The 24,074-nt window shown below is 50.1% G+C and overlaps 1 protein-coding gene across 3 annotated transcripts in view; it reads left to right on the top strand.

The window, feature by feature from the left end:
* Eya2 (EYA transcriptional coactivator and phosphatase 2) overlaps positions 1–20,485 on the top strand; it is a 156,627-nt gene extending 136,142 nt beyond the window's left edge. For all 3 annotated transcript variants that reach the window (XM_041670428.1, XM_041670429.1, XM_041670427.1), the window contains 7 exons: positions 4,554–4,643; positions 10,091–10,149; positions 12,424–12,584; positions 14,788–14,902; positions 15,574–15,695; positions 17,917–18,017; positions 19,838–20,485. In XM_041670428.1, coding sequence (XP_041526362.1) covers positions 4,554–4,643; positions 10,091–10,149; positions 12,424–12,584; positions 14,788–14,902; positions 15,574–15,695; positions 17,917–18,017; positions 19,838–19,918 — 729 coding nt within the window. In that variant the 3' untranslated portion in view covers positions 19,919–20,485. The remainder of the gene's footprint in view (positions 1–4,553; positions 4,644–10,090; positions 10,150–12,423; positions 12,585–14,787; positions 14,903–15,573; positions 15,696–17,916; positions 18,018–19,837) is intronic.
* Positions 20,486–24,074: the final 3,589 nt, after the last annotated feature.

Raw genomic sequence — 24,074 nt, 5'->3', positions numbered from 1 at the left:
CTAACTGCTGCGTTCACACTGAGTAACTCGGCATTGATATTTCAAAAGCTCTCCAAGCCACTCCCTTCTGCCTTCTTTCTTAACTTGTTTTACCTCAGATCGATTTTGTTTTAGGAAAGACTTTCCTTTTTTTTTACTGTTTTATCCTCTCTCTTCCACCCAAGAAATACAACCAGGCATCACAGGATAGCCTAACAGCTGCCAGGCTGGTGGTTGAAACCCCCTCCCCTAACTAAAAGAATTCTATCAAGAAGGCATTGGAAGTGGGTCCCCCTGCTTCGTGGGGATCCAGAGTGGCTGTCTCTGTCCCAGGGCTGTCCCACCTCTCCTCTCTAACCCCCCACCCCAGGCATGCACAGACCACCACGATGACATCAAAGTCAATTCCAGAAACCCGCAAAACCTTAGGGCTCACTGGAAAAATCTGCCAAGTCTGGACCAGGTTTCTGCCTTCTCAGGGTAACAGCCACCCGCAAGCACACTAGGCCAGCGATGGCATTCCCTCCTCCCCACCCTGCCCAGCACAGCCCTTCCAGGGGCATGTTCCGCACTAAACTCATTCTCCACTCGCCCTTTCTTCTCCTGCTCTGGTTTTAATCGCTCTTTGTTTTTCAAGTCAGCCGTGTCTGATGTTGCTTGTTTAGCAAGTTAACCACTGAACTTCTGCCTTAATCCAAAGAGTATGTGATGGGGTCTGGAAAGTAAGTGCCTCTCCTATGCCTGCCGTTGCCGGCTGCACCGTGGGTCATCAGGAGCCCGCGGGATAAGAGTGGCACAGGGACACTGGGCGAGGTGTTCACACTCACGCCGGACTGGTGAACCCTCTGTGCACCATCACTGACACGAGGCTCGGTGTGGATCTGAAAATGTAGTAAGAAAGCTGCCACACACTTGCCCGGGTCACGCTGTTTGCTTCTTGTGTGACCGAAAGCTGCAGAGCAAGCGGGTGTGTCATGGTGGGTGTTCAGGACTCACCCAGCGGGCACTGGGAGGTGCATGGGAAGTTTTCCTCCAGCTCTCATACCTGAATTCTGGTTTTGTCGTAACTTATCCATCATTTTAAAAAATATTAAGTGTGTGCAGGTATGTCTGTGGGGGTATGTACGTATATAAGATTTTATACATATAATACATACATATATGAGGTCATGTGTGAATACACGCATGTGCTGTTGACCCGTGAGCTCCAGGAACCCACCTGTCTCTGGCCCGCAGCCAGCACTAGGGTTACAGATGAGCCACTGGGCTGAGCCTTTCCATGGGTGCTGGGGATGCAAACTCAGCGTGCATGGCTGGGACTTGCTGACTGAACCATCTCCCCACCCTAAGATATTTTAACACGAGGAAGACTGGCAGACTTCTTTCTGCTGAGGTTTGGGTTTTCTATCTCACTCTTTCTGTCTTCCTCAGCTGCAAGGTTGACTTAAGTCCAGTGTTTGGCAACTTGCCCTCAGTTCTGGACGGAGCATCTCTTGGGAGGTCCCCTCGTTCAGGAGCGTATGGGTGGCTTTTGTCGTGGCTGTGACCAAATACCTGATGAAAAGCAGCTTAGGGAAGGAGGAAGGGGTCACTTTGGCTCACAGTGTAAGGGGGACACAGTTCGCTGAGGCCAGGAAGGTGTGGAAGCGGGCGCCTGAGATGGATGGCTACATGGTCTCCTCCATCAGGAGGCAAATATCAGACAGGAAGTGGGGCCTGTCAAACCTTAACACCCACCCCAGTGACCCACTCCTGGTCTCCAACCTTCCAAAACAGCATCTCTGACTGTGAACCAAATGTTCAAACACTTGAACCTGTGAGGGCTTTTCACATTCAAACAGTAATGAGTAAGACCTTTTCTCCTGGGTTAAAAAAAGCAAAGTGGAACTGGGCAGTGGTGGCACCAGGCCTTTAACCCCAGCACTTGGGAGGCAGAGGCAGGTGGATCTCTGAGCTTGAGGTCAGCCTAGCCTGGTCTACAGAGCGAGTACGAGGACAGCTAGGGGGCTACACAGAGAAACCCTTTCTTGAGATAAAAAGGGAGGGGAGAGAGAGAGAGAGATATTAGTCCTCAAGGCTAGGGCCAGCCCTGGCATGTACAAAGGCCCTGGGTTCCCTCCCGGCACCAAAAGAATAAATCCATTACAAAAGAATAAATCCATTACAAAAGAATAAATCCATTACAAAGGCCAGGCAAGGTAGCACACGCCTGCAACCCTGGCACTTGGAAGGTGGAAGAAGAGGATCAGGGATTTGAGACCAGCCTTGGCTACACAATAAGTTTGAGGCCAGCCTGGGCAAATGAGGTCCTGTCAAAAACAGAAAGAAGGTCCCATCCCTCACCTTTGCCGTGGTCACGCACACAAAGCTCCTACTCGTGTCCTACCGTCACGATCTCTGATTCGCCTTCCTATAACTATATACATACCACCACCACCACACCACACCCCAGGGAAGTTGTTTTTACACACAATGATTGTTTTGTCCTGCTTTTCTGAGTCAGTCTTTTTGGGCCTATATGGCAGCCTTCCTCTCCCCTCCTGTTCAAGAGAGCAGTCTCACAGCCAGGTGCACATCAGCCTTGCCTTTTCCAAGGGACGAGCAGTGGCACAGAGGTGACCACAACCTTCCCTGGGACGCGGTGACTTCCTCCAGGCACAAGAGGTTTGTTCTCAGTTGCCCTCTCCAACCAGAGTCTCTGTCTGCCACCTCCTGGCCAGACCCTGGATGGGAGGCAGAGCCCTGATGAGGTGTTTGGCCAAAGGCACCAACCTGGTCTGGTTCTCCACATCTGTGTCGGTGTGCATGCATGTGTGCGTGCATGCATGTGTGTGCGTGCATGTGTGTGTGTGTAATCAAGATCAGCAGCTACACTTCCTTTGTTCTCCTTTTTGTTGTTTTATTTTTTATTTTGTTTTATTTTTAAAGTCAAAAGGGGTTTGTTTGAGGAATTGTTTACTTTATAGCAGGAGGGCTTCCTGGATGTGTGTGTGTGTGTGTGTGTGTGTGTGTGTGTGTGTGCGCATGTATATGTGCATGCGGGTACTCATGAACACAGGTGCAAGTGTGCATGGCAGCCAAGGAACAACCTATGCTATTCTTCCTTCGGCACTATTCACCTTGGTTTGAGACAGGGTCTCTCGCTGGCCTCGAGCTCATGGATTGGGCTGGCTGGCCACAGGCCTCTCCCTACACACACACTGGGATTATAAACCTGCACTACTGCCAGACTTTTTTTTTTAAATATTTATTTATTTATTTATTTTGTATACAGTATTCTGTCTGTATGCCTGAAGGCCAGAAGAGGACGCCAGACCTCTTTACAGATGCTTGTGAGCCACCATGTGGTTGCTGGGAATTGAACTCAGGACCTTTGGAAGAGCAGGCAATGCTCTTAATCACTGAGCCATCTCTCCAGCCCAACTGCCGGACTTTTTATGTACATTCTGGGGATCAAGCTTAAGTCCTCACGCCTGCATGGCAAGTCCTTTGCTTCTGAGCCATGTCCCCAGCCCCCAGTCCACTTCTCATTTATGGTGTGTTCTAGTCTGGGTTCTGTTGTGTAATAAATAGCATGACCAAATTCCGTTTAGGGAAGGAAGGCGTTTATTTGGCTTATACTTCCGGATCACAGACCCTTACTGAAGGAAGTCAGGGCAGGAACCTGAAGGCGGGAAAGGTGACTGAACACTGCTCGCTGGATCACTGGCTCATGCTCGGCTAGCTTCCTTACACAGCCAGGACCCCTTGCCTAAGGATGGTGCCTACCAGGGTGGACAGGGGCGGGGCCTGGGGTGGGCGGGACCCACCGGTGCCAGTCATTAATCAAATCAGTCTCACAGGCCAGGGAAAGCTAATCTGACTGAGGCAGCTCCACAGCTGAGGTTCCCTCTTTCCAGGCGACTCTAGGCTGTGTCTCGTTGGCAATAAAAACCAACTACCCAGCACACACTTCCAGTCCACGGCCACCTGCAAGCCCCACATTATCTTTAGCCCGGAGCCCCGACATCCGTTCATCTTAACTCATGAGCCAGAGCACGGGCCATGTTTGCTGCCCACTGGAATGTATCTTCCTCAGGGAGGGTGACTGGCAGCAAAGGCTTGTGGTAGTTACTTTCTTCTTTCATGCCAAAATCCCTGACAAAAAGCCAGGCAGTGGTGGCACAGGCCTTGGTAGGAGGATCTCTGTGAGTTTGAGACCAGCCTGGTCTACAGAGCAAGTTCCAGGACAGCCAGGGCTACACAGAGAAACCCTGTCTGGGCTGGAAGAGAAGGGAAAGAGGTTTAGTGTACGGTGCACCTTACACTCTGACAAACTTGCTTCTGTCCTTGCTGTAGTTGCTTGTTGCCATCACTCTAGAGTGGTGTCATTCCCAGTATCCACCTCTTCTCCCCTGGTGTGAACAAGTCATTCTCCCCCCAGGCCATATTCTCAACCACAGAAGTTGTGAGCCATTCAGAAGAACGTGGATGCCCTCTGCCTTCCAGAGCAAGCAGGGGTGGAGTGGGGTGGAGGGATGGGCTGAGACCAAGAGGCCAAGCGTGTACTAAACCGTCCCTTCTCTTTCCCACAGGACACCACGACGTCAGTGCGCATCGGCCTGATGATGGAAGAGATGATCTTCAACCTCGCTGACACACACCTGTTCTTCAATGACCTGGAGGTCAGCACCCAGCGCTCACTGTCACAGTTACTGGGGGGGGGGGTGCTAGCTCTGTCAGAAATATTTACCTTTTTTTCTATATTTTGGTTTTTGTGGGGTTTGTTTATTTGTTTGTTATATTGATTTTGCTTTTCAAGACAGTACTTCTCTCTATAGCCCTGGCTATCCTGGAGTCTACAGAGTCGCTCTTGTATACCAGGCTGACCTGGAACTCAGAGATCTGCCTGCCTCTGCCTCCCGAGTGCTGGATTAAAGGCGTGCGACACCCCTGCCCAGCTCCTTTTCAAAAAAGACTTTATTTTGTTTATGTATGTGCGTGTACATGACTGTAGATGCCCTTAGAGGCCAGCAGAGGGCAGCAGACCCCTAGTGCTGGAGCACTTTGAAGCAGGTGCTGCGAGTAGAATGTAAGGTTCATTGGCAGAAGAGAGTCCTCAAGCACTGAGCCATCCCCTAGCTCTCCCGCCTCTTTTAGAGACTCAAATCATTTCCTAGTGACTCCTGGGAAAGTACAGAACTGTAGTCAGTCGGTGTCCTTTAGGGGAACACTCTTGTCAGGGTGATCTTGCTGGCCCTCGTCCATCCTTGCTCCAATCACATGGGATGGTGGTTCTGCTATTCCAGTAAAACCTGGAGGCCAGAAGCAAGGACAGTGGTAAGACCAGCAGTGAGGACAGTGGTCCTCACATCCCAGGAGGCAGACCTCACAGGGAAGATGTGTAAAGTCTGGGTAGGGACAAGAAAGGTGCTGACCTCTGCCACATCCAGCATATTTGGGATGTGAGCCAGTAACTGAGCACCCAACACTTGCCTCGTAACACCCGCAAGCAGGCATGTTCATTAGCTGTGTTTCTGGGTTTAAAAGGCCAAGCTGACAAACTTGCTCTGTCTTCTAAGGATCGAAACGCTGACACCCCAGCAGCAATGCACCACCCAGTACCCAGAACCTGGCCTCCCACCCCTTTCTTCAACATAAGGTCCTTGACTTAAGGTGACGCTGGAGCTGGGCAGGGAGTCAACAGTTAACTGTAAGCATTTCCTACGGTGAGAAAGTGGGAGCCAGACATGGCGGTGCACCGCTGTAATAATCTCAGCACTCAGAAGGCAGGAGCAGGCATTTAAGATCAGCCTGGACTACATCGTGAGGCCAACCTGGGCTGCACAGTGAGTTCAAGGCCATCAGAGGAAAGGAAGGGGATGGAAGGGAAGGACAGAAAGAAAATACAACAGCTGGTTGTAGTGGTGACACTAATGGGGTATGCTTAAGAGATGGGGGAACAGGTGGATCACCAGAAACTAAAGAAGCTCTCAAAACCCAATGATGCCTTATGTCAAAGGGACAAGACGAAACTGAAAGGGTCCCCAATGGCCAGAGCTGGGGTGACTTAGTGATGAATAATGAACTATTGAATTCCAACTCAAAGTACAGAATAAGCACCCCCAGGTCCGTGCTGACGAAGACAACAATCATAAATTAAGTGGAGAAGCAGACACATCTCCCAGGCAGAAAGCCCCAAATGCTGTGTGCAAATCTTGCAGCCTCTACAGGAGCCAGTCTGCTATGGCCAAACCAGGGTTGTGAGGGACACATGCTCCCTGCTCTGGTGATCTCGGGCATGCCTCCGCACGCGGATGTCACCCCAGCTTTGTCATGTTCCTTCTTCTGTGTGTGTTGGTCTCTATCAGAATCAGCACGTTTCTCCCATCCACTGCCTGACCCCGCCTAGCTTCCCAAACCAGACCAAGCTAGGCACGTGTAGGGTGATCCAGGCAAAGACAAAAATCTCCCCTTTTTTTTTTTTTTTTTTTTTTTGGTTTTTCGAGACAGGGTTTCCCTGTGGCTTTGGAGCCTATCCTGGAACTAGCTCTGTAGACCAGGCTGGTCTCGAACTCCCAGAGATCCGCCTGCCTCTGCCTCCCAAGTGCTGGGATTAAAGGCGTGCGCCACCATCGCCCGGCCCAAAATCTCCCTTTTGTCCAAACCTAGGGACTCATCAGGGTCATTTGCTGTGCCGATTTCCAAATAAAGATAACCTCACAGACGTTGGAGGTTAAGGCTCCAACTCTGCTTCTTTGTGAAGGGGATAGTTCAACCCCTAACAGGCGCCAGTGCTCACTGCTTCATTTTCTCCCATGTAAGCTGGGACGATGAGAGTGTCTCTTATCTGAATGAAGGGCTGAACAGAGTCCCTGCCTCGGTGACAGCTCAAGAACACATCAGGCCGGGCAGTGGTGGCACATACCTTTAATCCCAGCACTCAGGGAGGCAGAGACAGGTGGATCCCAGTGAGTTCAAGTCAAGGCCAACCTGGTCTACAAGAGCTAGTTCCAGGACAGGCTACATAAAAACCAAAAACCAAACAAACAAAAAACAGTCAGGTATGGTCTCCTCCTCAATCATTTATTCAAAAGCAATGCATATACCGATAATCCCTGCTCCTCCTCGTGTGTGTGTGTGTGTGTGTGTGTGTGTGTGTATGTGTGTATGCACACACCCATATTTGTTTTCACTGGGTTGTTTTTTTTTCTGTTCTGAGGAACAAAACCAGATCCTCACAACACAAACACTACGCCACTGGGCCACTCCCCAGCCTTCGTTTTGTTGTGGTGGTGACAATGGCCCTGGGGACTAAACTCAGAACCTTGCCCACGCTACACAAGGACATCCGGCTGGGCCACACCCCAGCTCTCATATCTGTTGCTATCTTTACCATTAATTTGTTCACACCATTTAAGTTAGGCTAATCCCTACACCGCCCTGCCCTTGTCTTCTGGGCTATGAGGTTGGAGTTCCCCAAATGGGAACCGTTCAGTCCACTCTGTTCCCGTCGATGGAAGGGGAGGGGTACCCCTGTTTCTCTCTGCACCAATAAGCTGACATTGAATGACTGTTCGCTGCCCAGATTCCCTAGCCCACATCACCTTACCTTAGGTGTCAAGGCCGTAGGACCCCTTTGCCTGTCTTTGCCGGTTGGTCCCGGTAAAACCCTTCACAGGGTAGTCCCTCCCTCTTTGACCTGAGATAGACCAGAATTTCCCCACAGGCCCTGAGAATGTGCTATATAGTGAGTTCAGCTTTGAGTACTGCCCCACATTTGGAGGGTGCACAGCATAATCAGGGACACCAGTCTGTCTCCACAAAAGCTCAGTCAGGTCCCCTGCCCTCTGCACTGTCCGGTGACCCTGGCGCCACTGGCTTGGAGGGTAACTTGATCCAGGTCAGCTGGTGGAGTATGAGGTAGCGTCTAGCGAGTGTCACGGCGTTTTATGAAGTTCGAAATGTGATCGCTACTGTTGTCACACTTTAGCGCCCCCGACAATCCCCTCACAAATGAGAAAAGCAGAGCCTCTTCGCATGCCTTTCCCCTGACGTCAGGGAAGCCCTGGGAACCTGCCAGGGGAGGAGGGTAGGGATATGGGGCGCTGTCTGACCCCCGCAGGGCTCTCGGGCCTGAGAGGGCATCCTGTGCCAGGTTTGCAGTGCGCTGTGAGATGCCGGGTGCTCACTTTGTGTCCTCTGTGCCTGAGTCTGTAGAGTCAGCCTTGCATCTTAAATGCCAATCATCCAGGGGCTGGGGATGCTGCTCAGTTGACAGAACGCTTGCATGGCGTGCATGAAACTTGGTTCCATCCCTGGCACATAAAAAACTTTGGTGACACATGTCTGTACTGTATACCCAGCCCTCGGGTGGTGGAGGCAGGAGATCATCCTTAACTTCATAGTGAGTCAGAGACCAACTCAGGCTACGTAAGACTCTATCTCAGGAGAAGAGAGCTGTTCACCAGCTTGTCAGGAGGGCTGGTCCTGGGACCCTTCCTCATTACAGGCCAGCTATGAGGGGAAGAGCCAGATAAACACTGTATGGTCAAGTGAGGCTAAGCCAAATGGGAGAAACTGCAGATGGACCTCCAAGCCCTGGAGCACAGCCAAAGATCAGTTCCAAATGACATGGTGCTGGAACTCAGAAAGAGGTCCCCTTACTTTAAATGTGGGCAATCACTTCAAAAAATACTTTGGGAGGGTCTGGACCTATGGTTCAGATGTTAAGAGCACTGGCTGCTCTTGGCACAGGACTCAAATTCGATTTCTAGCACCCACATAGAAGATCGTAGCTTGGTAACTCCAGTTCCAGAGGATCCAACACCTTCACAGAGACATACATGCAAGCAAAACACAAATGCACATAAAAATAAAATAAATAAATGAAAGAAAGTATCAATTCTTCTAAGAAGAAGAAGAAGAAAAAGAAGAGGAAGATGAAAGCCATTCCAACATCAGACATCAGCCACTATATGCACCTGCATGGGTGAGTGCACAAGAGTGTGTGCACATATAAGTTAGCGTGCACACACATGCATGCACGAACACACACATACTTTGCAGCATAGAATGGGCTATACAGCTAAGCCAGCTAACAAGCCCTTCCCTGGAAAAAACCTCACTGAGCCAGTCCAGAAGTCAGATGTTGACATATTCCTTTTTCCTAGAGCAGCGCTGTTCACAGAACTTTCTGGGTTGACAGAGATCTGTGCATCTTGCTTTATGGTGTCCTCAGGTCCACATGGTTGGTAATGCGGGATTAAGGATAGAAGGGAAACCTAAGGCACACAGTGACCTGCAGTGCTTGGATGCAACAAATCTCACTGTGTTGTGAAAGTTAACTAGCACCCACCTGATGACCAGGTGACACCGTTTCCTAGAGACTTGGGGAGCCTTGGTGTCCCCCAAAGCCACACTAGTTACCCCCTTTTCATTTGCAAAGGTCACTCAGCTGAGCTGGTCACTTACCTGGTATCTCCTTGTGACCATGTGCTTATTCATATGGGAACCAAAGAGAAAAGCAGCCTATACTTAAGGCAAGGCCCTAAACTTTTGGGACAAAACCCAGACCAGCCCCCAAGAATCCCAGCTCCAGTGCTCACCCTCCCTCATCTGAGGACACACTCTTAAAACCAACGCCAGCTGGGGGGTTGGGGGGAGGATGGCACACGCTTTTAATCCCAGTACCCGGGAGGCAGAGGCAGGCGGATCTCTATGAGTTTGAAGCCAGCCTGGTGTACAGAGCAACCAGGAGTCAGGGCTACACAGAGAAACCCTGTCTTGAAAAAACAATAGATAGATAGATAGATAGATAGATAGATAGATAGATAGATAGATAAGGTACTAGGCTGGGACGTAGCCCAGTTGTTGGTGTTTGGTTAGGAGGCCTGACACCCTGATCCTGTCACTAGTACAGCATGCAGTAGATGTGGTGGTGCACACCTATAATCTGACACTCGGGAATTGGAAGCAGAGGATCAGAAGCTCAAAGTCATCCTCTGCTACATACCAAGTTCAAGGTCAGCCTGGGCTACATTCGACCTGTCTCAAAAAAAAAAAAATCAAAAAAAAATCAGCTCCACTTCAGACTAACTGGCACGCCTTTGTCCTTATCATGTTTCCACAGGACTGTGACCAGATCCACGTGGATGATGTCTCGTCTGATGACAATGGCCAGGATTTAAGGTAAGGATTTGGGGAGTCTAGCCAAGCATGGCTGCTCATGCTTTTAATTTTAGCACTCGGGAGGCAGAGGCAGGAGGATCTCTATGAGTTTGAGACCAGCCTTGGTCTGCATCATGAGTTACAGGACAGCCAGGGCTATGTCGAGAGATCTTGTCTAATTTAGGGAGTCAAAACTTCTTCTGTGCTTGGGCATAGCTCAGCGATACAGTGTTTGCCCACTCTTGGGAGGCTAAGGCAGAAGGCTGGCAAGAATAAAGCCTACCTGGACTGCAGAGTGAGTTCAAAGCCAGCCTGGGCAACCTAGCAAGATCCTGTCACAGTAAGTTAACAAGAATAGAGACTAGGGCTATAACTCGGTGGTAGGATGTATGCTTGACACTGGCTTAACTCTAGATTTGTTCACAGTAGCCTCAGAGAGAAATGGATGCTCTCATTGTCTATAGCAGAGACTGCCCCCAACTTCTGCTCCAAGCTGAGGAGTTCCCTCCCCACTTAGAGACCCCAGCACAAGTCAAACTGGATTCTTGGCTTTAACCACAAAAAGAATAAGCCAACATGGATTTTTTTTTAATTAATTTTACTGTGTGCAGGTATGTTCATCTGAGCATGCATGTGCGGGTATATTCATCTGAGCATGCGTGTGTAGAGCCGTAGGTTACATGTCCTCCTCTTCATTCTCCACTTTGTTTTAGTTTATTTTTGATACGGGATCTCTCAATAAACCTGAGCTTACTATTTCGGCTAAGTCAACTGGCCAACACTCCCAGGAGCCTCCTGTCTCTGCCTCTCAAGCACCCCCAGCACTGAGGTCACAGGCCTCCATAAGCTGCATTCTTCATGGGTGGTGAGAATCCAAACTCAGGTCCTCTTGCTTGCTCAGCAAGCAATTCACCCACTGAACCATCCCCTAGTCCCAGATTTTAAGCACAGAATGTGATAGACAGAGAGATGTTTAGGGAAAGAATAAGACTCAAAGGAGAGGCCATTTTATTGTCCTTACCATGAGATAGGTAGGCAAGTGGGTAGATAGATGATATATAGATAGAGAAATAGTTGATAGCTAAATAGATAGGTAGGTAGATGATAATGATAAATGATAGATGACTGATAAATGATGAATAGCTTGATACAGTGATACAGACAGATGATTGAAAACTGACTGATTTTATAATAGACATGATTGACAGATTAATTGAGGTTTGACAGATAGGTAGGTAGGTATGTAGGTAGATAGATAGATAGCTGATAGATGGATAGATACCTGGTAGATAGATGATAAATGGTTATTACATAATAGATTAGTGATTACTAGGTATTAGATGATAGATGACAGATAATGATTGACTGAGTGATAATAGAAAGATTGATGATTGATAGATTATAGATAGATGATCAAGAAATAGATGACTGACAGATGAAAGATACTAGGTGGTTAATACATGACTTGATTGATTGATTGATTGATTGCAGAAAGACAGATGTTGACATCTGTGAGATCCTGTGACTGAGTTGGTTCGGGAGTATAATTCATAAGGTTTAAAGGTTAAGAAAATCTCAAAATTTAAGCGAAGTTTAAAACTTAAGTAAAGATACACGAGCCAGTTTACCTATCCCTCTTATCTTCAAGACTTCCCTATCATAAGTGAATGCATTTGAGGCCTGTTGTTTAGATTTTGGGATGAGAGAGGCGTGCCGAGCCAATAAGGTCAGACTCAAGGTTATAGACACTCTGGCCCTCAGTGAATACAGTTCACTGGTGCCTAAAATTCCATGAGACAGGGGCTGGAGAGATGGCTCAGAGGTTAAGAGCATTGCCTGCTCTTCCAAAGGTCCTGAGTTCAATTCCCAGCAACCACATGGTGGCTCACAACCATCTGTAAGGAGTTCTGGTGCCCTCTTCTGGTTGTCAGGCATACACACAGACAGAATATTGTATACATAATAAATAAATAAAATAAATAAATATTTATTTAAAATTCCATGAGACAACGATGGAGACTTTCTCAAGCTTGTCTACTGCGTGCAGAAGCAGCAGTAGTTCCCCAACAGAGTCTAGGGGTGCAGTCTGATGCCCAAAGACAGAAGCAAGAGCTTTGCTCGGCCCCAGCAAGCATGCAGCCATCTTTGAAATCTAATGAGAAACTGCCCCCTCTAGATCCACATCCAGGCACCCTGAGTGTATTCATTCAGGGACCCATGGATACCCCAAGGACACCCCAGGCCCGGGGACCTGGGTCTCCCCACACTAATGCCACCCCTCTCCTGTCTCTCCAGCACATACAACTTCTCCACTGATGGTTTCCACAGCACGGCACCGGGGGCCAGCTTGTGCCTGGGTACAGGTGTGCATGGCGGCGTGGACTGGATGAGGAAACTTGCCTTCCGCTACCGCCGGGTGAAGGAAATGTATAACACCTACCGCAACAACGTGGGTGGTGAGTGAGCAGCCAGACGGAGGAGGTGGGGGAGTACACGGAGATGGGGGAGTACAACGTGGGTGGTGAGTGAGCAGCCAGACGGAGGAGGTGGGGGAGTACACGGAAGACTGAGCTAAGTGCTCCTGGACCCTGCTGTGGACCAGGAAGATTTTGGAAGATTCTGGATGACTACAAGAATACCAGTGGGCTGTCTGGCTTGATGTGTATGTGTGTGTGTATGTGTGAGTGTGCTCACACACACTGTATTCATGGATGTGTACATAAGTGCATGCAGGTACGTAATGTATATGTGCACATGGAAGCTGGTGTCTATTGTCTTCCTCAATCACTCCCCACCTTACTTTTTGAGACAGGGTCTCTCACAGAACCTAGGCTTGCAATTAGGCTGAGCGAGCTGGCCAGCAAGCCCCAGGGGCCCTCTTGTCCCAGCCTCTAATCACTGGGATTACAGGCTGGTACTTTTTACATGATGCTGGGCATCTGGACTCGGGTTCACAGGCATGCATGGGGGAAGCACGCTAACTACTGAACCATCGCCCTAATCTTTGCTGGCTTTTGATGCATAGCCTTTCTGTGTAGCCAGGATAGCCTTGATCTCACAGCGGTCCTTCTGCCTTGGTCTCCCAAATGTAGTTACAAATGTCTCCCAACCACTCCTCGCTTCCTTGATGTCACACCTTGTCCCAGAACACTCGGCCCCCATGGAGTCCTCTTACCACTACCAAAGCCACTTAATGGCAGACTATATCTGCTCCTAGAAGAATACAGATTCCTGGTCCGCTCCCACCACCTACCAAGGCTGCCACTCAGGGCAGGTCATGGTCCCTCCAAGTCAGGCAGTTTGAGGACCAAGGACTGTCTCTGGAGCAGTCACCACAATTTAAACTATTTACAAATGCATGAACCGGGCTGTCTCAGGACACAGGGCAGCACTGTGACCCAGTAAGTCTCCCCCAGCACAGACAGGCTCAGCACCAAGCATGTGTCCGTCAGCCTGTCACCCAGGATGGCCCTATGGTATCCCACTGGCCCTGTCTTGTGGGAGCAGACAGCCCAGAGGCTAAACAGACCTCAAACACATGATCATGGACTTTTAAATCCTAGCGCAAAGCCCTGGGAAGAGGTCGAGGGCTTGAGCGAGGATACACTGGCGGGACTTAACCTGAGACGTTGGTAGAGGACTTAGCTGGGTAAAAGATGAGGAGGACAAAAAGAAAACAGTAGTGGGGATCTGTAATGGAGCATGCAAAGGTCCTGAGGTAGGCACACACCTAGTGTGTGTGACTGAGAATGAACCCTGAGGCTAGAAGAGAAAGACACTAGAGCCCTGGCGGGGAGGGGAGGCTGGCTGCTCCAACAGGATCATCCAGAGACTCTGGATTTCATCTGAAAGCCTGGCTGAGAAAGCCTGGATGTTCAGAAACATCCAGGTAGGGCTCCAGAGGCAGCGGCCAGAACTACCTTCGTTCTTTCTTCTTGTGCTAAGCAAATGTGACAACCCTTTGCAGGGCTTGGTTCTGCATCTAAAGGACAGAACACAATTAGTGCCCCCCTCTGGGGCTTCTGTGAGGATGAAAGGAAGGAGGTCACACTAAAAGCCCGTGCTCTGTGCATAGTAAGAGCCCAGTAGAGTTAGTCATTAGCGTCTTCTGCTCTTTGTGTCCATCTTAATGGTTCCAGCCTTCAGCTCCATACAGTTGGTGCTTGTCACAATACTAAGCACATAGAAGACAATCTCGAAATATTGAATGGATTGGGGCGGGAAGGTGGATGGGCAGGGAGGTTAGGTAGGTGGGTGGGTCAGATGGATGGGTGGGCAGATGGGTGGGTGGATTAGATGGGTAGATAGATGGATGGGTGGGTGAGTGGGTGGATGGGTGGTAGGTTAGATGGGTGGGTGGGTAGATGGATGGATATGTGGGTGGATGAGTGGGTGAGTAGGTTAGGTGGGTAGATAGATGGGTGGGTAGATGGATGGATGGGTGGGTGGGCGGGTGGGTGGATGGATGGATAGGTGGATGGTTGGGTGGGTTAGATGGTGGCTGGGCAGATAGTTGGATGGATAAATAGTGGATGTTCTGAGGATGAAGAAGATTGGTGAAATTGAGTTGACCGTGAATGATTTGAGCTCCACTACTCTCCCCGCACCCCCCGAGTTTTTTCTAACATGAGAATGTCCTCTTTATTCCCTTTACTGCAGGCTTGATAGGCGCTCCCAAAAGAGAGACGTGGCTGCAGCTGCGGGCCGAGCTGGAGGCCCTGACTGACCTCTGGCTCACCCACTCCCTGAAGGCCCTCAACCTCATCAACTCTCGGCAAGTGGCCACCCCTCCCCCGTGCACAGTGGTGACATCTCCATTCCCTCACTTGGCAGGACACGTGGAGGGGCCTTCCCAACTCTCAGTTGCTGTTTTCCCAGGGTGGGCTAGAACTTAACTCTTCAAGGCCCAGTGGACACCTGCTGGGAGTAGCTGAGACCGCTTACCTCAGGCTCAGAACTGTGCTATTCTGTGGAAGTCGGCCCTCACTTGTCCAGACAGGCCCATATCTGTTCTGTGTCACATGGCCTGGAGCCTTGTAACCAATGAACTTGCAGCTCTTAAAATAGATTCTTGCTTCTAAGGAAGGAAGGAAACTGAGGCACACCTTCAATCCCAGCACTTTTGAGGCAGAAGCGGACAGATCTCTGTGAGTTCGAGGCCAGCCTTGTTTACAGAGCCAGTTCTAGACCAATCAGAGCTACACAGGGAGATCCTGTCTCAAAATCATATAAATGAATGAATGAGGAAGGCACCACCCCACTGCACACCAAGGTCAGGCAGCCTCAGGCCAGAAGCAGCGACAGTGTCCCTGGGCACTTACCTTACCTGAAGGCAGCCCAGCCAGATGATACCCTGCCCCTAGATCCTGCTATAACTCACCCGTGGCTTCAGGAATGACCTGGTAGTGCCTTTGGGTCTGACACAAAGTTGCCTTTGTTCCCCAGACCCAACTGTGTCAATGTGTTGGTCACCACTACGCAACTGATCCCAGCCCTGGCCAAGGTCCTGCTGTACGGCCTGGGCTCCGTATTCCCCATTGAGAACATCTACAGTGCTACCAAGACAGGTAGGAGGGGCTGGGGTCGGGCATGGAAGGAATTCTCACCCCCAGCGAGTAGGGCTCAGGTCTCAAACAACCCTCAGACCCTCCAACAATGGAGCTGACCTCTGAGCATGGGTCTGGAGAGACAAGAATCAGACAGAGCCCTGTTTGCTCTCAGCCCCTTGCTGAGTTGAGTTCCTCGACAAATCCAGGAATGGTGGTGACTTTCTTTTTCTTATGAGGAGGCTCACTTTTTAATTCTTATGTTCCAAATGCACAGGACTGAAAAAAATAAACCTAAAGGTTGGAGAGATGGCTGAGCAGTTAAGAGTACAGGCCCCTCTTCTAGAGTTCAATTCCCAGCACCAACATGACAGCTCACCACTATCTGTTACTCCAATTACAGGGGATCTGACACCCTCACACAGACGTACATGCAGGCAAAACACTAATGCACATATAAAATAAAAATAATAAATTATGAAAAGATAACAAACCTAGGTCTGGGGAGAAGGCCTAGTGGGTAGCATGAGGACCCAAGTTCAGATGCCCAGTGACTACCCGAAAAAGCGCTGGACATGGTAGCACAAGACTTTGATCCCAACACTCAGGAGGCAGAGGCACGTGGATCCCTGTGAGTCTGAGGACAGCCTAGTCTACACAGCGAGTTCTAGGACAGTCAAGGTTACATAGTAAAACCTTGTCTCAAGAAAACCAAACAAAAGCACACACATAAAAAACAAAACAAACTAGGCATAGCTTACATGCTTGTAACCCCAGGACTGAGCAGGCACAGCCAGCCAGCCTAGATGAATTGAAGAGCTCCAAGTTCAGTGAGAGACCCTCTCTCAAAAAACTAAGGTGGAGAGAGATCTGGAAGACAGTGGACATTGACCTCTGGCCTCCACAGCACCCACATGGGCAAGAGCACCCATGCACACCCACCCAAACATACATGCATACACCACACATACACACAAAATCTAGTTAGTTGAGATGGTTTTATTTATTTATTTATTTTTAAATTGCATTCTTTTATTTTGTGTGTGTGTATGATGCATTTTGTGTGTTGTATGTACACATGTATATGTGCATGGACGTACACATGCCTGTGTATGCAGAGGCCAGAGGGCATCAGGTAGCCTCCTCTATAACTTTCCTTCCAACTCCGTTTTTTAATCAGGTGTCTCCCTGAACCTGGGCCTTGGGCTCATTTGTTTTTTATTTATTTAGGCTAGGCTGGCAGCCAGCAAGCCAGCAACCCCGTCAGCATGCACATATGTGGGCGTGGCGTGAGTGTGCATGCGTGGGTATGCAAAGGACAATGCCTGGTTTGTTACATGGGTGCTGGGATCTGAACTCGGGTCCTCATACTTACACAGCAAGCATTCTTACCAGCTAAGTCATTGCTCCTTTTTGTTTTGTTTTGTTTGTTTATTTGTTTTGTTTTGTTTTGTTTTTTCGAGACAGGGTTTCTCTTGGCTTTGGATCCTGTCCTGGAACTAGCTCTTGCAGACCATAGAGCAGGCTGGCCTCAAACTCACAGAGATCCACCTGCCTCTGCCTCCAGAGTGCTGGGATTAAAGCCGTGCGCCACCACCGCCTGGCTTCATTTTCCTTTCTTTTTAACTTTTCATTGTGGGCAAACAACAATATGATTATTTTCCGTGGTTCTGAGAATTGAACTCAGCGCCTTGCTCACTCTAGGCAAAAGTTCTACCACTGAGCTACATCCCCAGTCCTCCTAGCTTTATTTTTTATTTTGAGATAGGGGCTCACTAAGTTGACTACTCTGGCCTTCAACACCCTAGTACCGGGGGCCGGCTTTAAACTTGTGTTTTTTCTGCCTCAGCCTTTCAGGTAGCTGAAATGGCAAGCCTGTCCCACCACACACTTGGCAACAATATAAACATTTTTGCTATTGTCCATTTTGGGTTTGCAATAATAGGGACTAAAGGGGCAGGACAGCGGGTTCTTTGTTAGTGTCCGTTGCCAAGGCCCAAACAGCAGCGTCATAGACAGGAACCTGCCTTCTACCCTGCTCAGGCTCTTCCTGGGACAAGCTGCTCAGATTCTCTGGGTGGCTGGAGTTGGCCGCCTTCCAGTGAAGCTAATGGCAGTGTTGAGCTTGCTGTAGGACAGATGACAGGATGGCAGTGGCTGTCCTGGATAGCTGCCACCTACACTGTTTCATCCTTCGTGGGAACTCGGAGCTCTGATCTCTCTTCCTCTTCACTCCATGCAGGCAAGGAGAGCTGCTTCGAGAGAATCATGCAGAGATTTGGCCGCAAAGCTGTCTACATCGTGATAGGTGACGGGGTAGAAGAAGAGCAAGGAGCCAAGAAGGTACCTGCGGCCTTGGGCGGCACGCCTGCAACACACACACACACACACACACACACACACACACACACACACACGGGCTCTGCTCTCCTAGGCGGCTCACTCTTGCAGATCCGTCCTGAGTAATTTCCTCCCACAAATCCCCCTTACGGCCCTGGCCACTGCCCCTGGCATCCTGGCCCAGTTCTGGACCCCAGGGACACTGTGGATCAGCAGGGCCAACGCACGTGCGGGCATTTTATTTCGTGCTCAGGGGCGGCAGGTTCCAAGAACGCTTCCCAGCTAATAAAGGCAGCATTAGGCTAATGAAAAAGACAATCCCACATCTGTGATCTCAGCCTCCAGCAGAGCACAGGGGCCTTTTTGGAAAAGAAACAGCTGCCCGGACCCTGGATCTGGCCCTGTCAACAGCACCCCAGAGAGCTGCCACCCCCACCCCAAGGCCAGGCAAGCTCCTAGTTAATGTCCCTAAGCTTAATTCAGGGACCTGCTTTCTCCCCTCACTGCCATTTAATGGATCCCAAGGACATGCAAATGTGTTTAGGGTCCCTCAGGGAAAGAGAAGAAGCAAGGCCCAGGAGGCCGCCCTGCTATTCTCTCCCTGACAGAATGACTGGGGTCCTGTCCCTCCCAGCACAGCTAGGTCCCCTGACCTAGGGCCCACAGCTGCCATCTTCTTCCTCCAATTGCCCTTGTCCCCTCTTGTCACAGAACAATGGCCTCTGATGCTGCAGCCAGTATGAGGGCTGTATTAGCTAAGCACCTACTGTATGCTACCCACTACTCAGCCAGCACACAGACTGAGCACCTACTGTATGCTACCCACCACTCAGCCAGCACACAGACTGAGCACCTACTGTATGCTACCCACCACTCAGCCAACACACAGACTGAGGACCCGAAGTGCATGCAACATGCATACAGGAGATAACAATAGCTTGGGGGGGGGGGGAGGCATGAAGCAGAGACTAGACATAGGGATTAGTCGGGTGAGGGGCAGGTGACAGGCCCAGGTAGCCGTCAAGGCAGGCCTCACTGAGAAATGAACAAAGACAGGACAGCGTGTGAGCCGAGCAGACAGCAGGGAGAAAAGAAGTGAGCTGAAGATTTGTAGGCAAGGGTGCTGCCGTGGCAGGCAGGGCAGGGCTGGAGGAGAGATCAGGGAGCTGCCCAGGCTCCAGGAGGGCTAGGGGCACTCTGGGAAGAAAGTCTTTTCAAAGTGTGTCTTCCAAACTTTAAGTTCACCACGCAGGGCTGGGGAGATGGCTCAGCAGATAGAGGGGGGGTTCCTGCCGCGTGAACATGAGGGCCTGAGTTCACGGTCTCCATATCTTTGTAAAAAGTGTGTGTGTGTGTGTGTGTGTGTGTGTGTGTGTGTGTGTGTGTGTCTGGGCACTGGGAGGGGGCGTTAAGAAAAAAAGGTGGATCCCAGTCTAGCTGAGCTCTGAGTTCAGTGAGAAACCCTGTCTCAGGAAACAAGTTGGAAAGCCATAGAGTAAGCCAGCTGACATTCTTCACTGGCCCAGTAATACCCTTCTTGGGATGCCCTCCCCTTTAGGCACCAGTAGAGCAGAAACTCCCATTCTTCTTTCAAGGCCCGATACAAACCTACACCAGTCTCTGGGCCACCCCAACCCATCTACTGCCACCCAAACAGAGGCTGCCTCTCAAGATGTTTTGCACCTGCTGTGCTCCTGGGGGAGCAGAGAGGCTGGGCCTCACTGGGGGATGCTGGGCACATGGGGCCTGCCGGTGCTCTGGGACCCTCCAGGCTGGCTGGGCAACTTGTATGAACACGCCTAACTGGACGCTTTCTGCCGTAGCACAACATGCCCTTCTGGAGGATATCCTGCCATGCTGACCTAGAGGCTCTGAGGCACGCCCTGGAACTGGAGTATCTATAGCAGTGGCGGGGGGGGGGGGGGGGCAGTCCCCGCCTGCCACCCACCACCGGGGCCCCTCATCTCACTCCATGAGAGCCCTAGACACCAAATTCTGGGTAGGGGCCCGACACCAGGGGGCGGTGTTCTCTTCCCTTGGGGACAGAGTCAGGCTGTGTTCTGAAACCCAGAGGCCCAGATGAGGGAGGGTCAGCTGGGGAGGGCACGGGGGCAGCTCATCTTGGTTTCTTGTTTTTATTTATGGACGATCCCATCCCTCACGTCACCCGCTGGTCCCTGTGCTGTGGTTTCTTGGCTGTTAGTCTGGTTTGGGGTTCTACTGCGGTGGTTCCCAGTTCTGTGCTTCAGGGACAGTCATTCAGTGGACATTGGTGAGGGAGGCCATCTGGGGCTGTGGGGACGCCTCTTGCTTACTTTTCATTTTTCCAAGCCCCTCCCTGATGTCATGTGGACAGTGCGCGCGTGCCTTATGCCGCCATCTTATTTTGTAGGAAAAGGGGGACCCCGGGAAGGAAGAGGTACTCTGTGCTGATGGATAAAGGCATTAAATAAAGCCACGTTTACATTTGAAGGTGGACGATTGTGGTGACTTTTACCTGTTGTTTAGGCTTCCATGTGTTGACCTTTTCAAGTTGCAAAATAATAAAATCCAGTTTGAACCTGAACTGCTTTCAGTGACATGGGGAGGAGGCCTCAGCTACAGCACACAGTATCTGCATCTCCTTGACCAAATCTGAGCCTTGTTCTATCCAAGAAGCTAGATTTAGGGATGTTGGCATTAAAACAAAACACATAGCTCTCACCTCAAAGGACATATGAGACAGTTTGTTCTGCCGCCAAATAAGAGTGGCCTCGGCCCAGGGGTACACATTAGATTACCCCAAATTCCATATCCCAGCACGGTGACAGTTTCATGAAGTCTCATAACAGCAGAACAAAGAAGGTCATAAACTCAGACATCTTTAAATGCGCACTGAGGGGGTGTCAGAGCTAGGACGGGTTGCTGCAGAGCTAGGCAACCTCTCCTGCCGGCCTCCTGCTGTCTGATGCTCAGCTTTCGTGCTGGTGGAACCCGTGGTCTGTCAACACATTCCAAAGGTTTCAACTCTTGTTCACAAAGATGTTAGGGCCGGGCGGTGGTGGCGCACGTCTTTAATCCCAGCACTTGGGAGGCAGAGGCAGGCGAATCTCTGTGAGTTCGAGACCAGCCTGGTCTACAAAAGCTAGATCCAGGACAGGCTCCAAAACCACAGAGAAACCCTGTCTCAAAAAACAAAAAAAAAAAAAAAAAAACAAACAAACAAAAAAAAACAAAGATGTTAGGTCAGGCACAGTTGGGTAGAAGAAATGGCTGTTTGGGGGGACTAAGGATAGCCTAAGATAAACTGTAATTGGGCTCTGGACCCACAGTGCTCCAACCTCTCAGCAATCGCTGAAGGTCTACACTGTGAGCCAGCTTTTAATGGAAGCTCCCGATCAGACGATGACTTCGTTTCTGGGAACTCTGCTCCTCCTGGCTGGGTTTGCTCAAGGACAGACAGCTGAGGGGCTGGTCCCCCAAAGGAAGCCCCCAGTAATGGTGAGCTATTACCAAACAACCTAGGGAAAGGGTAGTGAGCTGCCAAATGCTCTGTAGTAACGCCAAATCCATCTATCTCATCATGGGCCTTGGCTTTGATGAGGACAGGATATAGGTTAATGAGCCAGTGTCCGGGGCAGGAAGGACATCAGAGAGGTGCTGAGGACACTGTGAGCATGTTGCTGCGCAGGACCAAGTTCATCTGACTGACACATGGGCTCCTCCGTGAAGGAAAATCCAGGATCCCTGGAGCCACACTAAAGGAGACGGACTTTGTCGTGGAAGCCTCGGAACTAGAGGGTTGTCCCCAGAAGACTGTCAGCAAGTGTGCTAGGCACTTCCTGATTAGACTCTACATTACAGAGTATTTCGGTAGACAAAGGAAGGCACGCGCAACAGTGGTCTCGTAGGATCGCATATGCCATATGGCATAGCTTCAGCTGTCAACTTGACACAAACCTAGTCACCTGGAAAGGAAGAATTGGCCTGATCAAAAAGGCCTGTGGGCGAGTCCTGCAAGGCCTTTTCTTAATTGCTAATTCAAGTAGGAGGGCCCCGCCCACTATGGGCGGTGCCATCCGTAGGCAGGTGGGCCTGGACTATATAAGACAGGCAGCTGAGCAAGCCAGTAAGCTGAGTTCCTCCGTGGTCTCCACTTCAGTTCCTGCGTCTACGCTCCAGCCTTGACTTCTCTCGCTGATGGACCGTGACCTGGAAGTGTGAGCTGAAAAAATCCTTTCCTTCCTTACGTTGCTTTTGGTCAGTGCTTTCACCCAGCAGCAGAAAGCAAACCAGGGCACCGTCGTGGTCACGTGATGACAATCGCCTAACAGCACACTTCTCAGTATTTATCCCTAAGTGGCCGTGGAGCTGGAGATGGCTGGGTCAGGTGGGTCATGGCCGTTGGATGGTTAAGCAGAAGGGTCAGAAGTGGGTATATGCTCAAGTGAACGGCTACTTGAGCCGCTGGAAGACAAAGATGAATGGATGGATAGGTACCTCTGTTGAGTGGCAAGCTGGAGGGCTGGATAGATCCTGGGCACATGGATGAACAGAAGGTTGTGGGGAGCTGATGAGCAGTTGGGTGATGAAGTGAACAGAGGGACAATGGCTGGATTAATGGTTAGAAATAATGGATAAGGGCTGGAGAGATGGCCCAGAGGTTAAGAGCACTAGCTATTCTTCCAGAGATCATGAGTTCAATTCCCAGCAACTACATGGTGCCTCCCAGGTACCTAAATAAATAAATCTTGCCGGGCAGTGGTGGTGCACGCCTTTAATCCCAGCACTCAGGAGGCAGAGGCAGGCGGATCTCTGTGAGTTCGAGGCCAGCCTGGTCTACAAGAGCTAGTTCCAGGACAGGAACCAAAAAGCTACAGAGAAACCCTGTCTCAAAAAATCAAAAGAAAAAAAGAAAAAAAAGAAAAAAGAAAAATCCAAAATAAATAAATAAATCTTTAAAAAAAGAAAGAAAAAAATAATGGATAGATGGTGGAGTGGGAACAAATGAGTAATGAGTCACTTTGGAAGGCATGTTTCCTCGTTGCTGGGACAAAATGCACAAGAACAACCTAAGGGAGGGTGTATCTTATTCACAGCTGGAAGCGGCTGGTCACATTCAACCACAGTCAGGAAGTCGAGAGATGAATGCTGGTGCTCAGCTCACTGTCTCCTTTTTATGACATTTGGCCCCCCCATCCCAAGGCTGATGGGTCACTGAGAGCAGTGCAGTGGTGGCTGGGTATACAGATGTCAGATGGCTTATGGATCAGACAGGTAGCTAAACGGAAGCAGAGTGTAAGAAGGTTCACAGTTAGCAATGTGGAGTGGAGTGTGGGACAGTCAGACAGACACAGGATAAATGGGTGAATGGATGGGTGGATGGATGGATGGATGGATGAGCAGGTAGGTATGTGGATGGATGGATGGATGGATGATGGATGGATGGGTGGATGGATGGATGGGTGGATGGATGGATGATGGATGGATGGGTGGATGGATGGATGGGTGGATGGATGGATGGATGGATGAGCAGGTAGGTATGTGGATGGATGGATGGGTGGATGGATGGATGATGGATGGATGGGTGGATGGATGGATGGGTGGATGGATGGATGGGTGGATGGATGGATGGGTGGATAGGTATGTGGATGGATGGATGGGTGGATGGATGGATGGATGGGTGGATGGATATGTAGATATATTTATGTATAGATAAGTGGATGAGCAGCTAGGTGAGTGGTAGACAGACAGATGTGTTGATTGTAGGTAGATGAAGCCAGGCGGTGGTGGTGCACTCAGGAGGCAGAGGCAGGTGAATCCCTGTGAGTTCTAGGCCAGCCTGGTCTACAAGAGCTAGTTCCGGGACAGCTAGGACTGTTACACAGGGAAACCTTGTCTCGAAAAACAAAAGGCAGATGAATAGACGAGTAGATGGCAGAGGCCTGAGGTAGCCCCTGTTGAAAAGACCAGCTGATGGGATCCTATGCGCAGCCTCTTGAAAGAGAGAGGAGTCCCAGTACCTATTCTGGGGGTAAATTCCTGAAATCTTCTTGTTGGAAAACATTTAGTTTATTTTAG

This window comes from Microtus oregoni, unplaced genomic scaffold (genome assembly GCF_018167655.1).
Source record: "Microtus oregoni isolate MIOR12 unplaced genomic scaffold, Mior012 000020F_ref0000438, whole genome shotgun sequence".
NCBI classification, from domain to species: domain Eukaryota; kingdom Metazoa; phylum Chordata; class Mammalia; order Rodentia; family Cricetidae; genus Microtus; species Microtus oregoni.
Note: the sequence above shows the minus strand (reverse complement) of the source record. Positions and strands in the feature narration are given on the sequence as shown.